The 18,981-nt window shown below is 40.3% G+C and overlaps 1 protein-coding gene across 3 annotated transcripts in view; it reads left to right on the top strand.

Moving 5' to 3' along the window:
* ppm1f (protein phosphatase, Mg2+/Mn2+ dependent, 1F) overlaps positions 1 to 17,095 on the top strand; it is a 62,236-nt gene extending 45,141 nt beyond the window's left edge. For 2 of the 3 annotated variants that reach the window (XM_034871902.1, XM_034871901.1), the window contains exons 7-8: positions 9,118 to 9,211; positions 16,082 to 17,095. In XM_034871902.1, coding sequence (XP_034727793.1) covers positions 9,118 to 9,211; positions 16,082 to 16,470 — 483 coding nt within the window. In that variant the 3' untranslated portion in view covers positions 16,471 to 17,095. The remainder of the gene's footprint in view (positions 1 to 9,117; positions 9,212 to 16,081) is intronic. The other variant, XM_034871903.1, reaches the window with a different exon arrangement.
* Positions 17,096 to 18,981: the final 1,886 nt, after the last annotated feature.

The raw sequence follows: 18,981 nt of genomic DNA, 5'->3' as shown, positions 1-18,981 counted from the left end.
AACTTATTGAAGACTCAAGACAGCCATAACATTGTGATTTTCTACAAGTGTATGTACACTTTTGACCACAACTGTATGAGCTGAACCATTTCAGTGCCAAGCCTCTGATGCCTACACAATTCTTAAAGGGGTGATTGAATGGTTGTATAGAGTATATCACGCTGTTCCTTGAGGTCATCTGATAGGGTATGTAACATTTGTTGGGCTGAAAATGTTGCTTTTGCTGTTCTTTTGGCCCTCATACCACCCTGCTAAATTGACCTGGCTTGAAACGAGATCTGTTCTGCCTTATATGGTCTGCTCATGCATGATTGGTTGTTGTGCAACGAGCTTTGCTGCGGCTGACAGAGCAACAGAAGAAGAAGATGGAGACTTTAGCTGTTGAACGGTTTCTGTTTGAGCCTGAATCAGAGGAAGGCTCTGATATAGAGGAGCCACTTGCCAGTAGATTGGAAATGACTCTTCAGACTGGTAAGTTTGGTCATTTAGCATTTACTTGCATTTTCAACACATAGCCCAACATTAGCCGTTCGTTGTTATACTAGTGTAATACTCACACGTCAGTGTTGTAGCCAAAGAATAACTTTGTATTAGTCTTGTTTTTAGTATCTTAAGCAACATAAGTTAATGTGCACACGGACAAATATTTTACTATTTGTACCCTCGCAGGTTCAGTCAAGATGTCTAGTTCATAGAGCTGCTCACAACGAAAGTCTTTTTGATTGTGATTATGAGTTATGTACATTATGTAACACGTAGTAGTAATATGTTGTCTTACAACAGGACGTCCATTTAGCTGGACAGGAGACTACTATTTCTGTTTGTATGCTACATCTAAAGCATTAGTACTACTCTCGCCTGTGTCAGTAGGTCAAATGTTATCTTGGAACTACTATCCTGCTGATTAGATCATCTGACTTTGAGATTATTACCTTCTTAACATGTAGTAATATGTAAAATTACAACTACGGTGCATCCATCTTACCTTGGCAGGTGTTCTTGTGGAAACTTTGCACAAATGCCCCAGGAGAGAGAAAATATGTTGCCAATAAATACCTCAAGTAACTAATACTTGATACATTAACTCAAAACACTTTATGCTTTCTGCTCATTCAACATTATGAAATAACGACAAGCTCATTGTTTGTTTTTACAGGTAATGAAAAGAATGACCCAGGTTCCTGAGGAGATAACCTCAATGGCTCACCATCCTGGCCTTCATCTGTTGTGACTCAATAAATATTCTTTGCAAAATGCAATGAATATTTACTGAGTTGACCATGGCCAGTTGAGAATCAGAGGGATGGAAAAGTGAGGTCAATTTGATACAAGATGAAAAACTTTATTTAGTTTAAAAACAATTATCATTACTCTGAAATCTAAAAGATAAAAAATGTGGTTGTCCACTACACCCTGTTCTCATTGCAGGCAATGCAGACACATGGCCTATAGGACTTGGTGAGCTGGTGCTGAGTTTTCTTGGTAGAAGTGTCCGTGTCGTGATCCCCTCTTGTGTCGTGCTGCGTATAAAGAGGGAGTTTCTGGAGGCTTCAGGGCAGTATGTCCTGGGGCCCATGAATCTGCCGGACTGCTTCCAGATAAGGAAGGGGGTCATGGATGATCTCCTCGAACACCAGTCGCAGCATCAGGTCTAAGACGTAGCCTGTTGTGTGTGAAAAGTCATTTTTAGCACCTATACCATTGCACATTCAGATTTGTTGTTTGAAGTGTGTGACAAGTTATGTTTAGTGCCTGTATGATGCACATTTTTATTTTTTGTTTGTAATAAAAAAATATTAAAACTTACAAATTGTTGGCTCTGTCTTCACTTCTTTGACGGTGTAACTTCCCCTTTTGGCTTTTGGGAACAGAAGTCTGGACATTAGATTCCCCTTGGCTGTCTTCCATTGTGGCTACAAGATACAACCTGAAACAAAAAACATCAATTTTGTAACATAACTGTATTACTTTTTACACACACCAAGCAAAATACTCCAGTTAACTCACAGCAAAAGCAGTTGCTAAACCTCTAAGCTGTGCCAAAGCTGGACTCTAACCAGTGTTGTTACAAGTGCCTTACAGTTGGAGCAGCTTAAAACTGAAATGATTTAAATTTAGACGGCCGGCAATTAGACCTGATGTCTCTAGACCATTGCTCATGTCTAACTCCTTCACTGAACAAAACCAGTTTCTGCAGACAATTTGTTCCCCATTCACATTTGCCTTTTCTAAAGACTTGTATTGTTGAATGACAAAGTTCATAGGGCGAGTACATGCCTGCAAAAGGCATCTTCAACACAATCTAGCATTCAGTCATACCTTTTGTATACAAACACATTCCTACCCATTGTCCAAATTATTTTCACCAGCCTCCCCCACAAAAGGAAATGCAATTGATTGAGATCAGACCAATCAGTGATAATCCAGATGAATAGTTCTATTCCTACTATAAACAGTTCACTAATGTGTTGGGAATGGCTCCCATATTTGATAAAAGCCACTCACTCATGGTAACATTGTTAGATAACACTGCTCTGCTGAATGCTACACAAACACCATAAGACGTCTGGTTTTGTAAGAATAAGTAGAAAGGTCACCTTGTATGATATGTGAGGTCTTAATGTCTTATGAGACAGTTGTGTCCTCCTAGATGCCACACTCGGACCTTCTGTTTGGCAAGCTGCATCTTTTGTGTCTTGACTTTCTTGTGATGTGCTCTTAAATAAAAAAAACTGCAAATCAATACAATGCAGTCTATATACACACCGTTTTCACGAGATTGACTCAATATCCTATGAAATGATAACGTTTCTAGTTCTGTTGTCGAAGCAAACGGGATGCTATAACTAGCTAGCTGAGTAACGTTACAGCTTAGCTAGCAACCAAACTATCAGGATTCTACTCAGCTGCAGTTAGCTTTCTTGCTGAAATACAATAGAAATTAGCCTGCCAAAGTGGACAAACATGCATCGTGAACTATAGATGTAGCAACATGACAACACAGGGTATTTATTCAAATGGAACAGTTAGAAAAATGAAACGTTAGCCCCTTTGCCATTACAGTTGATCAACACCATAGACCGTTAAAATAAGTGGACAGAGCAAGTGTGACGTCACCCATTGGTTTGTGGAGATCAGAAATGAGTCGTCGAGTTTGCGTTTATGGGCGCAGCCATCATGGTTGCGGATGTGACGATTTTAGAGGAGAAGGCGGAGTGAGAGCGGAGCCACCAACCGGTGGGCGGGATATTTAGCCTATGGGCGGGATCTGACTTACATTAGCTGAGAGTTAGCAACCTGCTCTACCTTACGTTAGCTAACAACTTTCACTGCCAATGTGGATGCAACTGCTGCTGAATAATTCAAGGTAAGATTTAGCTTCACTAGGTTTTAAGTATAAGGGTGTTTGTCCCATATAGTCTATGGTTATATAAGAGTCACATTGCAAAGTAAATGTCTCTGAAGTTACCATGTAAATTGTCTGTAACGTTAGCTTGCCAATTAGCTAATTATGGTAAAACATGCTAACGTTAATTTTCTGCAAATCGAAGTTTACTTCTCGGAGTTTAAACGTAGTGTCAGCGAAATGCAAAACAGCGATTGTCAATGCTTGTCATTATGTAACGCTATTAGCAAGTCTATAACCAAGTTTCTTATAACGTTCGGCTAGCTGTAATAATCATAATGATCCGGTAATGTGCTACGGTTTGCCCTGTCAGTCTATACTTGGGGCATTTAACCTTGACATGCTGTTAAGAGCTAATGTTTTCAGAAATAAGATCATTTAACTAAGTTACACTTACACTAACGATAAAGAACAATGGACTGTTGTTTATTCATGTGTATTCTCCTAGAAAATTAATGAAGTACAGCTACATGCTAGTGTGCTTAGATATTTAACTATGAGGGGCTCAAATGGAAATTGATGATTCCTTCATTCTTTCAGAAATAAGAGTGCTGAGAGCCACGATGGCATGTTCACCCCCTGAATGCCCCAGAAGTAAGCAATAGTAATAGTTCATTTTCTTATGCTATTTATTGTACAGCATTAAACTTTTACCAGACTTTTGTACAACTAAGCCAATGCATTTTCAAATAGTGTGTAATTAAGAGTGCTGTTCATTTATCCTTTATCTCTATAGCTTAAAATATTATACTTTTCTTGCTATTACAATACGTTTTTCCATCCAACAGTCTGGATCATTGGAGACAGCTACGTCCCGGCGTGGGGGCAGACAGAGCGGCAAAGACCATTGGTATTGAGGATATCTACATCTATTGGTTTGGCTAGGCCTGTCTGGGGTGGTCTGCGGTGGAAGAGACTTCTCCCTTTCTTTTACCAGTCCCTACAAGGAAGAGCTGTCCTGGACGTCCTCCTTATTTATTGTGGCGGGAATGACCTGGGAGATGTCAAGGGCGGTAACCTCGTCGCAGGAATGAACGAGAACCTGCAGCACCTCCACCTGCAGTATCCAGGCATGATAACACAAGTGCTATAGGCTTTATATGTTAAGCGGTATTTTTATATTGTGGTTTGTAATGTCAACCATTTCTACTGTAATTAACAGTGTGGTACTAACAGTGTGGCACTAGAGATTCAGCATCCTCTTTATTATGCAGACATGTCTGGTGACAGTTAAGTTTGCCTTTACCTTAACCCACAGCAGTGTTTTATGTGTGGAATTTACTCTTGTAAAAGGTGAACTACAGTATTTAATTCATACATTTTTAAAAATCTTAAGTTTTTGGTTTATGATTTTTTTTCAAGTTAATGCCCATTTCAATGTGAAATAAAGGTTGTTCTAAAGCTACATTTGTTGTTTTTCTGAAGTAACTATAATAGGAACATCCAGCAATGTAGTCATACAAGAAGACTTTGGTAATTTCATAGAATTTGTAGTTGATTAAAAGTGTTTTTCATTTGGGCTTTAATACACATAAATATAACTTAAATGTTATACTATAAGCTTTTCTTGTGTGTATTTTGAAGGTTTTTGGTAGGTAATTGAAAAGGAACTAGGTGCTGTTTAATCTCTGCAGGGCTATTGTAAAATCCTAGCGTATGATCACAAATTGCAAAGGAGAATTAAACAACTTATTCAATTGCCGTAACTGTAATGATTAAATCAAATGTATCAGGTATATTTGATTTAGTCATTAGTAACTGACATTTTTAAAGTATGAAAACTAAAAACCATACGACATGCAATGTCAATATTTATTCTAACAGTACATAAATACATAAAATATACAAGACCCTTTATGTGAAATTACCAGCAATACTTTTGACTGTGAATGTGGTGACTGCTAGAGCATTTTCATTATTTTATTCCAGTTTAATATTTATAAAAGTTTTAATCCACACAACTAATTAATGTTACTGTTACGACCCTTACGTTTTACGTAACAGTTACTACTATCACCTATCAAACTACAGCAGAAACTAAGTCAACCATAATAACTTGAACCTCTAACTACCAAGTGCTAAAAGTTTGTCCATCCTTTCAGTAGAAGAAGCTGAACCAAAATTGATTTTCTGGCATTATTATAATCAAAACATATTTGAGAACTTTGGATGTGGTCAACGCTGTCTGGTTTCCACATGCAGATGATGGCACCAAATACACCGCTCTATACACCAGGTCTTCCTTCTGGAGGCTCTATACACCAGGTCTTCCTTCTGGAGGCTCTTTACACCAGGTCTTCCTTCTGGAGGCTCTATACACCAGGTCTTCCTCCTGGAGGCTCTTTACACCAGGTCTTCCTTCTGGAGGCTCTGCTCATTCAGTTTTCAGTTTGGATACCTTTGTAGTTACAGTAAAAGACAAACATGTGGTTAAGGCACGGTAGATCACAATTAATTCTATTAATATGTGAGCTAATTTATGAGACACACACTAAATAATGCATTTAAATTAATAATATCTGCTTGTCTCTAAAAAACTGATCTTCCTCAAAGTGTGAACTGCAGTCGGGACTTTTCGTGGTTCCATCTGCTGGTCTCTCTCCTCATGTTCACGAACCATTGCTTCAGCCTGGCATAATCGAAAGGAAGTCTGTTAGGAAAGAAATTCATGTTTCATACATCCCGAAAGGGTATACACTATCAATTTACACTAACAAGGCAGCACATCTGCTGTATGCATCTGTAATGAAAATGATTGAAATGTATATTTAATAGATTAATATAATGTCATACCCCAACGTAACTTTACAATAATGTCTAATTGTTTTATGTGCGCCATTTTATCGCTAACAATCTGACCCACTCCCCCACCCGGAGACCTCCGTCTCCAAGTCAACGCGCTCCTGCCCGCAGCTTTGTCCGTGTGGTGATAGTGATGCTGTGTGGGTGCTGCCGTGGCGAGGGTGATAGGGTTCGTGCCTTTAGCCTCTCGCCCTGAAAGATCCGCAGCCCCGACTGGGGTGGGGTGTGCAGGCCTCGCCCCGGCCGTCCTTCGCCCACCTCCGGATAACGTTGCCCAAACTTTCGGGATACATATATTTGAGTCAAAAGCAGGGCTACGTTTGACGTACAAATCCGCCACACGAAACTCAAATGTGAGGGGTTATTTCTAAATCACACGCTGTTCCACAATGATCTCATCCCGTGCTAATAGGGTTTATGAATTTGCAATATAACGTTAGTTAAATCAGGCTTTGATTTTAAGCTAACGTTACCATTACATGCGCATCGATTAGCACTATTACCACCTATTACAGACCAGATCACAGGCGAGATCGGTGCATACCTACTGTATTTGACTGTAACATTAAATATATTTTAATACGTTTATACATAGACTGTATGCGTTTATACGGTCTGTGTATATCATTATTAGTTAGCCCGCTAGCTTGCTCAGCAAGGTGCAATCTAGAAGCTAGCTAACTGATATTAATTGAGATGCTAACGTTTGCTAACGAAAAACTGTAATAAAACAAAATCTAATTTTACTTACCGGAAAAACTGAACTGCCGATTCCTTTGAGTGTCTTGCCGTGCAACCGAACGCTGAACAAGACATTATTATCCGACCAAATTGTCACAGCCACAGCGATGAAACGCAGTGAAACGTAGCCAAAATGAAGTTTACTTGCCATGGACGAGCTTTGCTAACACTCTGTCATGATTGACAGGCCGAGAACTGTCAATCACATTATAACCACGCCCTAAAACACCCCTGGCTTTATTGCCGATTTTAAAATCAACGAGACCGTAATTTAAAGAATGAACATCATTCTGTATTGCAAAAGACTTCAAACTAGCGATCGAGACCACAAACTCATTATGAAGATGTTTACTGAGGTAATAAATCAAGTGAGAAGTGGCTCATTTCTCCATAGACTTCTATTGAAACCAACCTCTTTTGCAACCACGCGTGTCGCCCTCTGCAGGAATTCAGATAGAATGCAGGTTTAAGTTACTTCCGCAGTGGTTGCACTTTTCGAAACCGGATGCTCTGTCCACTTATTTTAACGGTCTATGATCAACACACATTCAGCCTATGCTAGCTAAAGGATACGTTAGCATTGCTAATGTTACTGTTAGCGACGAATTCATACTTACAGCTTGTGGTTGGGATGTCCAGACAGTCGGAACAGCAACCGCAGTTTAGCAAATCCAGCTTTAAATTGTCCAAAGTTTTGAAAACTGTCTTTGGGGGAAAAGTTAACAGGGATCTCCTTATAAACAGCAGCAATGCCCGTCGAGTGGTTGCTTCCTTGGGAAGGCTATGAGAAGTGTCTCCATTCCCTGTACAGCCTGGAAACCTGCATTTGCAACCCTGGTTCATTGTCAGTATCCTGGAAAATATTCCAAACTTTCTTCTTAGTAAATCCCGTCAGAGTACAGGAGCAGCGTTCTCAGTCGGACATCTAATTGACCTAACGCTAGCTCCATTAGGAACTGGTCTCAGGTCAGTGGCCTGTATGTTAATTTTGGGGCGTGACCGTTCTCCTAATACAGCCATGGGCGTGACAAAGCTACAGGTTTTGAGATCCTGACGTCATCTTTTGGCTTTGTTGGGATTCGCCCGTTTTCAGGGGCAGTTTCAAAATGTGGGATTTTCAGAGGCAAGGCATGTAAATGGGATTTTAAGCTTCTACTGTTGTTATTCACCTATGACGAGGTAAAATCGGTTTTGCATTCTCTCACCCCTTTAAGGCGAAAGAGGAGGACTGCGTGGTCCACTGTGTCAAACGCCGCTGTGAGGTCTAAAAAGACTAAAACAATAGGATTTCCGGCATCTACGGACAAGGAAATATCATTATGTAATGTATCATTGCTGTGACGTGATCTAAAACCAGATCTAATTTTTTTTAAACAAAGTTCAGTTGTAAAAAGACTTGTAACATTCATGAACATTCAATTAACGGGTCACAGCTCTGGTTGCCATTCCTACTGTCAGCATGCCAATTGCACACTCTGTGGCACTGTGCTGTGTGATAAAACTGCACATTTTAAATTGACTTTTTATTGTGGCCAGCCTAAGGCACACTTGGCAATATTCCTGCTGTCTAATCAGCACCTTGAATGCTACACCTGTGAGGTGGATAAAATATCTCTGCAAAGGAGTGCTCACTAACACAGATTTGTGAACAATATTTGAGAGAAATAAGCCTTTTGTGTACATAGAAAAAGCATTAGATCTTTGAGTTCAGCTCATGAAAAATGGAGACAAACAATAACAGAAGGATAAAAATGTGTCATTCTGATGTGAAGATTGGTTCATATGGATTTCAAAAAGTTATTTATTTTTGGGAAAGTAACTGATAAATATATGAGACTTTAAAGTGTTAAATTTGAGAATGGAATTTGGTGTGGTGTTGTTGTTTTTTTTACCTTGTAGGGCTATTTTTTTTTAAATGTGTAAATTATTCAGGTTGTACTGTTCAGTAACTGTGAAATAGTAAACCAACAAAGAATTGTCCTGTGGTTCTTTATTTAAGCACTGTTGGTCAACTAGACAAGCTAAGTAATGACACTTGCATGGCACTTGGGGTTAAAATAAAAAATAAATTAAGAAACATGAAGATAGTTACAAAAATTGCTGCACATCTTCAAATAAAACTAATGGTGGTCAGATGGTAATGTTTTCTGTTGTCTTTCACTGTCCAGGATGAGAAACGGAGAATTGAGGGTCTTGGTGGCTGTATCACCTTCATGGGTTGTTGGCGTGTTAATGGCACCTATGCTGTATCCAGAGCCATTGGTAAGTCAAATCAACAACAGCAGAGAAAAACGCATGTTTGGCTTCCCCATTTTCATTTTGGGCTTAATTCATTGGCCTTTTATTCACCTCCAAAAAAAAAAAAAGATAAAAAATACCAATTCGAAACAGGATGAAATCTTTTTGAATTTATTTAAAGGATAGCCCCTTGAGATGTGACATCTAATTTTATTTGGGGGTCCTTTAATTCTAATTTAAAATGATCAAACACATACAATCCTAGTTAATAGCAATTTTGTCTCTAGTAAAACTATCTGCATTTCCGTTCTTGCCTTGTCTCACTCAGTGTATTTAGGAGGAGATATGTTATAAATTACTTTATGTGAAGAAAACATAAAAATTAGGAGGCAGGTGGCAATTAAAATTATAAAATGGAATACAATACAATCTGCATTATATACACACCAGGGTTTTTTTCACATGTGGGCCTCGATCCGAGTACCCAAACGTCCAGTTTGTAAATGTAAATGTGCTGTATTTATATAGCGCTTTTCCAGTCTTAACAACTGCTCAAAGCGCTTTTACATCTACAGGGAACATTCACCATTCACACACATTCATACACTGTGGCCGGGGCTGCCGTACAAGGTGCCACCTGCTCATCAGATAAACATTCACACACATTCACACTCCGGTGCGCAGCACCGGGGGCAACTCGGGGTTCAGTGTCTTGCCCAAGGACACTTCGAAAATGACTGCAGGGGCGGGGATCGAATCACCAACCTTCCGATTGGGAGGCAACCCCTCTAGCACTGAGCCACAGCCACCCCGTTTGTCTGATTAGTTTGAACACCATAGACTGTAAAAAAAGACATGTGGGCTACTGTTTTGAAGCCTCATTTGTGCAATAACAGGCATTGCTATCTTGTTTTTTTGCAACCAGATGTGACTATTTTTAACTAGACGGTGGAATTGGGGAGGATGAAGTCTCCAAGCCAGTGTTTTTTTATTGTTAGAATGGTGCTGTGCTAAGCCAAACACTAAAGGTAAGCAGGTGGTACTACAGCTGCTAGTGCAAACCCAGTTACAGATAAACTACTCAAATATCAAAAAAGACAAGACATTATGAAGAAAGAAAAAATTCACCTTAAAATAGAACCATCGGTCTTCCGGTTTGGGCCATGTGCAGATAGGACGTGAGTTAGGAGAGCTCCCTGCTTAACTTTTCAATATTGACCTTTAAAAACACTACTTAAACCTTGTATTGTCTTCACTTTTGGGACCCTCTCGTATCCCTCGGGTCAAACTGATCCGACCCCCAACTTCCCTTTTCCCGTGCCACATCAACCAGCTCCAACTTGGAGATCGCGAGGCGTTCCTAGGCCAGGTTGAAGATATAATCTCTCCACCTAGTCCTGGGTCTTCCCCGAGGCCTCCTCCCAGCTGGACGTGCCTGGAACACCTCCCTAGGGAGGCGCCCAGGTGGCATCCTTACCAGATGCCCGAACCACCTCAACTGGCTCCTTTTGACCTGAAGGAGCAGCGGCTCTACTCCAAGCTCCTCTTGGATGACTGAGCTTCTCACCCTATCTCTAAGGGAGACGCCAGCCACCCTCCAGAGGAAATCCATTTTGGCCGCTTGTACCCTGGATGTCGTTCTTTCGGTCATGACCATAGGTGAGAGTAAGAATGAACATTGCCCGGTAGATGGAGAGCTTTGCCTTCTGGCTCAGCTCCCTTTTCATCATAGTGCAATAAATGGAATGTAGTACCGTACCCGCTCCTCCAATTCTCTGACCTGGAACACCTCCCTAGGGAGGCGCCAGTAGGCATCCTTAACAGATACCCAGACCTCAACTGTCTTCTTTTGACGCAAAGGACCAGCGGCTTTACTCTGAGCTCCTCTCGGATGACTGAGGGACCCTATCTCTAAGGGAGATGCAAACCACCCTCCTGAGGAAACCCATTTTGGCTGCTTGTACCCTGGCACTCGTTCTTGGTCATGGTCATGACCCAGGCTTCATGACCATAGGTGAGGGTAGGAAAAAAAACTGACCGGTAGATAGAGAGCTTTGCCTTCTAACTCAGCTCTCTTTTTGTCACAATGGTGCTGCGCCGATTCTTTGACCAATCTCCTGCTCCATTGTCTTCTCACTCACAAACAAGGCCCCAAGGTATTTAAATTCCTTCACTTGGTGTAAGGACTCATTCCTTACCTGAAGAAGGCACTCCATCGGTTTCCTGCTAAGAACCATGGCCTCAGATTTAGAAGTGCTGATCATAATCCCAGATGCTTAACACTCGGCTGCAAACCAATCCAGTGAGTGCTGAAGGTCACAGGCCGATGATGCCATTAGGACCACATCATCCGCAAAAATGGAAACCCCCAACCCACCAAACTGCAAACCCCCTTTTTTTTTTAAGTAAAAGGGGAACCAGATCCGGGTCTGCCACTCCCTAGGCACCGTCCCAGACCTCCATGCAATGTTGAAGCGGCGTGTCAACTAAGACAGCCCCTCCGCACCCAGAGCTTTCAGCATTTCTGGGCAGACCTCATCAATCCTTGGGCACACCTTAAGTACATGAGCAACTTCCACCAGGGAAATTGACAACAATCCCTCATCATTGTCCTGCTCCGCCTCCCTCACAGAGGGCGTATTAGCTGGATTTAGGAGTTCCTCAAAGTGCTCCTCCCACTGACCTATTACTTCCTCAGTTGAGGTCAACAGCATCCCATCCTTACTGTACACAGCTTGGATTGTTCCCCATTTCCCCTTCCTGAAGTGGCGAGCGATTTTTCCAGAAGCACCTTGATGCTGACCAAAAGTCCTTCTCCATGTCTTCTCCGAACTTCTCCCACACCCGCTGCTTTGCCTTTTTTACGTCAGAGGCTGCAGCCCTTTGGGCCCTTTGTTACCTTGCAACTGCATATCCCGGAAAGACTCCTTCTTTAGTTGGACGGTTTCCAAAACACTAGTGTGAATTGAATTGAATTACATGGTACAGGGCTCTAAACTAGTGAATCTTCTTTTTCATGTTTGAATATGATTGAGTCTTTCACCAAATGCACTATAGTAAGCTGGCCAAAATATACTCTGACAAGAATGACATCTGCAACAGAATGAAACAGCATGATTGTATTGCAAGCAGTCCTCCATTATTTGTGTCTCCACATCATATGACAGCTTCTTCAGTACATGACAAACAAATATTATTGGGACCACTACAGATGAACGTTTAACATCCATATTCACTTTATAGACACTACCACTTACTATCCCTGCTGCAATTAAGCTTCTTGAAAATACACGGTACAACCGTAGGTTTTTCTCTTGTGACTCCAGACTTTTTCTGAAGATGCATGACTCTCTCTTGTGGACATTTAGGAACACTGCAAAATCAACCTTACTGTTTCATACAACTTTCTTGTTAAATATATAAATCCTGTGAATTATTAATATTTTTGTACTGCAATTTAATTTGCAATTTGTGAAAAACTAACATCTCTTGGTCAGGTTCTCTGGTGTAAGATTAGTAAGTAACCTGTGAGGCCTTGTGATATTAATGCTAACCAAACAATTATAAATATTAATATAGCTGCAAGCGGTGATTCACAAGTTCAAACCTTTTTTCTACATAGCAACTTCAAGTAATTTCACACATGTGGTCCAACGTTGTTATAAAACATATTGTGCAAGCTTTGTAACAATTGGACAAACCTACAGCTTGGACAGCCTACAACTGATTGGTCAAAAACATTTATTTTCAATTCAGTGTGATATGTAGCTCAGTTCAGCTCACGGGAATCTGAATTTGAACCAACACAAAAACAATTGCTAATAAAGCCGCAAGCTGGGATTCCAAGATCAAACCTTGATTTGAGGTCATTATGTAGACATTTCCTGAACGTTTTGTGTAGATTGGACAAACATTTTAGTCATTTATACCGTGATTTGCGCTATATCAGGTACTTATCCTCATAAGGATTATCCTGAGAGATTTTTGATGATTGGACAATGAATAGGTGATTTTAAATAAAATGTAAATCATTTTGGTATATAAAACTGAATATCTGGGGCACTTATCTGAACATACCTTGTGAGTTTTGTGATGATTGGCGTTACGGTTGCTCATTTGTTTATGGTGTTGCTCATTGGTGTGGGGGGCGTGGCCTTTCATAGTTTGCATTTTGAAGCCGTAGTTACAGCGCCACCCTGTTGTCGATTGAGTTCATATTTCTATAGTTGTACATGTACATATACATGAAGTACATGCACACCATTTCCAGTTATTCCCCTAAGTTGTATGTTTCTAGCTCATTCCAGCTCACAGGAATTTGAGCCAGCGCGGCAGGCAACTGATAATAACTAGAACTGGAAGCAGTTACAACCGGGTCCAAACAAGTTGTCCCCAACGACCCGGGGAGTGCATAAAAGTGGAACCCATAGCGAAACGGTGGGGGGGCAAATGTAAGGTAACAGTTTGGATTAATAGCACAATGACCCCGAAAAACTCTTCTTGGCTGGATGCAAAACCTTCTGTAAGGGATAGGAAGACAACAAAGACATCAGCAGAACAGTGCCACTGTAAGCTTTTAGCTACTTATATTATTAAGTTACAAAGTTATGAACCAGAAGTGCCGTTTGGCGTCATGTACGTCGCACTCAACCTCAGAATGGATAGAATTGCCCCAAATTGTCTAAGTGGATTAAAGCGCCCCCTAATGGCCTATCTTTACCAAGTTTGGTAAAGAGCCCCTGAGTTGCATGCCAAACAATCTTCACAGGTTTGGTATTTATAGCATTTATTGTGGCAGAGCTATTGCACTTGCAAATTTCCCAGAGAGATAGGAAACAATTCTTTTGAGTCTTTTGCTGACAACATATAATTTGGCGGCGATATGATATGATATGTGTTTTGTAGTTTAGAAACGTAAATTTGTTTGCTCATCGAATGCGCACACGTTTACGTAGCAAAATTCTTTTATACAACTTTTTGTCAGGGCCATCTGGAAATCCTACCTACCAGGTTTTGTGCAGATCTGTCACACAGCCTAGGACGAGTTTGAAAAAGTAGGTTATTGCGAAATTTAATTTAATCAGAAATGGGAGAGGCCTATATCGTGTGACTTGGCATGATTCAGTGAACACGTGGATGTAAAGATTTTTAATGTGTGTGTGTATGATGTATATTGTGGGAGTTATAGGCAAAAACACGGTTGACGTCATTGTAGCGCCACCTACTGGTCCACATGTATATTATTTAGTAAGTCAGGTCAGCTACTCATTGTACATCTAAACTGTTAATTTCAAGTTATTCACTTTAGTGTAAGTGGTTAACCCAATCTTGGTCCCATAGGCCACCCCCACTTCAACCAATCAGTACCGCACTGTAAGGACCGCCTCAGGAGTGGCCCTAGATGGTATCCATCAAATTCTGTAAAAATCAGTTGTTTTAGAGCCTCACAGGGTCATACCAAGGAAAGTTTGGTTTCGACAGCATTTATTTGGGCCGAGATATGTCAAAGTTGGTGTTTGCGTAGTTAGCTACACAAATTTGTTTTTGCGTAATATGCACAATTTTTATTCTTCAACTTTTTGTCAGGTTGGTCAGGAGATGATATGTGCCAAGTTTTGTGCAGATCCATTTCATGGTCTAGGAGTTTGAAAAAGTTGTTTTTTGATAAATCACAATTTTTCACGCATAAAAGTCTAGGCGGAAATGGGCGTGGCTTATACCAGGAGATTCAGTTGGATCCAGCAAACGCGTAGATGTATGGTTTTTTAAATTTCCAATGCACGGTTTGAGAGTTATAGGGCCCAACGCGTTTTTCTGCTATAGAGCCACCTAGTGGTGGAAGGGGGTCTATTTTTGCGGCTGAGGTCTTTGCACAGTTTGGACCATTCTTGAAAATGGCACACCGCCACCATGTGCTGCAGCAGGTGTTTTAGGCGGAGAGGAATAATAATAATGGAGGAATAGAAGATGAAGAAGAAATCTTATCAAAATAATAATGCGTTTTTAGCAAACAAGAGTGCGGAGTGTGTTTCCAGAACAAACGGGACATTTAAAACAAATCTAGCCGGACACTGACAGATTATCCACTTTCTGCACTATTCTCACTTTTCAACGGTTTGGGCTACTAGCGGCTTCATGTCGTTTCCAATATTGCACACTGTTACTTTAAAAAACAAGACAATATATATATATATATATAACAAAAGTTTTTATTTAGCTTTTGAAGTAGCGCATCAAACCCTCCCAAACTTCTCGGTCTTCTTCCTCTGCACCCCGTGACAGTGTCCCCCCGGCGCTGCTGGTCCAGATGCATCCCAGTCGTTGTCATAAGCCTGTCCGTGACTCTCATAAAGATTATACGAAGCCCAGTAGGTCAGAACCAAAGATTTCACCGGTCGGACATCGCCCACCAGACGGTCTGCGGCGGCGGTTTTGCAGAGCGTGAATGCTCTGAAACACAAACAGTACACAGCAAACATATTTTGGTGTGTAATCATGGTTGCTAAAGTTCATGTACTTTAAATAGCGTATAGTAAATACTGACTGCGATGCTGAACACATGCAAATGTTAGCTAACGTTACCAGGAAACTTAACTTACCCTTTTGTGTCGGCAAACAACCGTCATGTCGACGTCTGAACTCCGCCGGAATTCCCAAACTCCTGTTTTTTTTAGCGGAGATTTTTGTTGCTTCCTTCGGCTTCTTTTGAAACAAAACATTTCAGATAGGATAGAGTACAGATACAGATACAGATAATGCTGTACTCGCTCATCCCTAGTTCTACCACTTTGCAGTTTGAACCCTAATTATTAAACCTTTAGGATTGATTCACTGCATGGCAGTGCTGTTCGGTTTAGCTAAAGCTGCTAACCACACATCCCGTTCCTCCTCCAGGTGACTTTGACCAGAAGCCCTATGTATCTGGAGATGCAGACTGCTCAACAACACAGCTGTGCGGGGACGAGGACTATGTGCTGCTGGCATGCGATGGCTTTTTTGATGCAGTCAAACCTTCAGAGGTCCCTCATATGGTCTTGGATGCTCTCCATCTGTCTTGTGACTCCAAGGGCAGGGCAGACACTCTGCTGGAACAGTCTGAGGACACTGCTGGACTGAGCGTTGCTCAACAGTTGGTAGGTCACGCTAAGGCAGCCGGTTCTAGTGATAACATCACAGTGATGCTGGTGTTTCTGCGTCCACCGCAGCAGCTGCTGGCTCAAAACGTCAGCACAGGACCTGCACAAGCTACTCAGGACTCCTCACAAGATGCACCACAGCAGTAAAGAAGGAGTTTTGCTGCCCCAACACCACTGTGCCCAACTACTGCCTGACTCAGCATTTTATTTATCATTCCCAAGATGTCAGACATCCTGCAGACTGACTAAGCTCATTCAATACTAACAAAACACATGAACGTAGCAGGCTTTAGTCACATTACGTCACAGCTTTGGAGGAAAAGTGTTGATTTTTGACTTTTTGAACAGGATCTTTGGAAAAAGGTTTGTTGGATTATGCAGGTCTAGTGAGCTGTAGTGGCTGAACATGTTCCTTCCTCCTGCTCTGAAAACTGCTCAGTTTGTGATTATTTAAATGTTCAAGGATAAACACCATCGCGTGTGTGTGTGTGTGTGTGTGTGCGTGTGTGCAAGTGAGCGTGTGTGTTCTGTGTTTAAGTGAGAAATTAACTTAAACACCTTGAAAATGCCTTGTTTCAGTTATACTTTCAGTGTTCCCAGAGGAAAATAAAATCCTTTCAGTAGCTATTGTCAACTTTAGTTTTTAAAATGCCTATAGGCCTACAGTTACATATATCGGTTGAACTGTAATGCCAAGCAGTATGACTGTTGGGAGCATTTTGCACTGTGCACCATATTAGTTCAATCAGTAAGTACATTTTGCAACTAGAATGAAACTGATACAGTTTGTTGAATCTCTGGAGTACAGGTCCTGCTATTTCTAGGCTTTATTCAGAAAGAACAAAATGTCATAGGGATCAGAGTTTTGTTAAAATGAGTACTAATGATAAAACAAACTATATAAGCTTGGCATGCACTAATGTGCAACATGTTGCTTTATTTACTGGATCGGACTCTGACAATATCTTTTTTTATTTTTTTAAAAATCTTTGACAGTTCTTAATCGCATCTTATTGAGAACAACGTTATAGATATGTTTGTTGAAAGGATTTTGTAATCTTCTGTATCACTGACAATGCTGTGTGCTGTTATAATATTTGGTATATACAGCTGAATTAAAAGCAATGAGATTAAAAACAGAAAAGAATATGTGTGTTAATATTTTAAACCAACGTGATTCAATTTAAAATGTTTTCAAAAAAGTTTGTTTGCACAGGTTAAGGTTATAGAGTAGGTTACCTTGGTAGGGTAACTAATATATAACACAAATAAATTACACTATTGTATAACAAGTACAAACATTGAACAAAGTATGGGTGCAAGGATTTTTTGGGGGCAGGTATATTTTACAAAGGGTTGTAGAAAAAGTACCCTCCTATATATGAGAAATAAGGATGGAATGATAAAGAATTAGAAAGGATGTGAGAACATTGATTTCCACAAAATGTCTTACATTAAATAAAGTTAGATTATTACTGACATGATAATTGTTCAATTGAAGTTCTCATAATTACAATGAAATTAGTGAGTGAGACTTGAAACTTGTCATTATTCACATTCTCAGGTGATATTTCTGGTGATTCCTTTGCAATTGCAGCCACCAACATAATGAACTTTGATTTCCTGTAGTAAATAAACAAAAATGAATCTCAATAAAACTTAACTTGTTAATTCTCTGTAGAGAAAATCCTGACGTAATAACAGGCTATTCTAATGAACCTAAATGTTAATACTGACAGAGCCTGAACAGAATAATGCATTACCCTGTACTATTTGTGTAGGTTTAATTTGATTTATTTTCATTGAAAGACCAGATAAGGGGACTTTCGGCTGGCATTCAGCATGTAAGGCTGAGGTCCTGAGCTCGGCATTTAACTTTTAATTGAATCGTTTTTTAGCATGCAGAATACAAATACATACAGTTTTTATACAGTAATATATACAGTTTATAATCTTCCTTAACTCATATAACTTTAAGTCAAGTCACTTAGAAAAATATATAACGCTGCAAAGAGGCATTTTGTTAAGTTTAAAAACAATGGCTAATTGCACAAACAAGTCAGTCAGCTAACTCAATTGCTAGCAAGAAAGGTGCTAGCTCTCCAACCGAAGCTGATGCACCACTAATTTCTTCAAAATATGTTGAAAAAATTATGTTGACGATTGAATCATTGGGCACAAAAATGGATACTCAGACGGCTGCCCTTTGTCAAGAAATAGCTTCCATTTGTCAAGAGTTGCATAACACCGTTAACTTTCTACAGTCGTCTAACTCAGAACACGAAACATATTGACGACCTGGAGCTGTCATGACTCTGGAAACTACAGTGAAAAGATTGCAATCAGAAGTGTGCCGTCTGACAGAGAAACTTTGAAAGCCGCAGCCGTTGCCAGAATATCTGCCTAATTGGAATAGAGGAGGGTAAAGAAGGGAACAACCCGCATTAATTATGTGAGGCTGCATTGAACTGTTGTCTGCTATGGTTGTTATAGTTACCATTTACAGACCATAATGGAATAGTGATTTTTTTTACCAGATCTACTTCATATGTATCCCGTACTCAGAATTAATAGCGATTCAGAAATGTCTGTCTTTTCTTTGGGTGATAATGACTGGGGATTCACAGGTTCAGTCCACTTCAAGTCAATTTAAATGAT

This window comes from Etheostoma cragini, chromosome 5, assembly GCF_013103735.1.
Source record: "Etheostoma cragini isolate CJK2018 chromosome 5, CSU_Ecrag_1.0, whole genome shotgun sequence".
NCBI classification, from domain to species: Eukaryota; Metazoa; Chordata; class Actinopteri; order Perciformes; family Percidae; genus Etheostoma; species Etheostoma cragini.
Note: the sequence above shows the minus strand (reverse complement) of the source record. Positions and strands in the feature narration are given on the sequence as shown.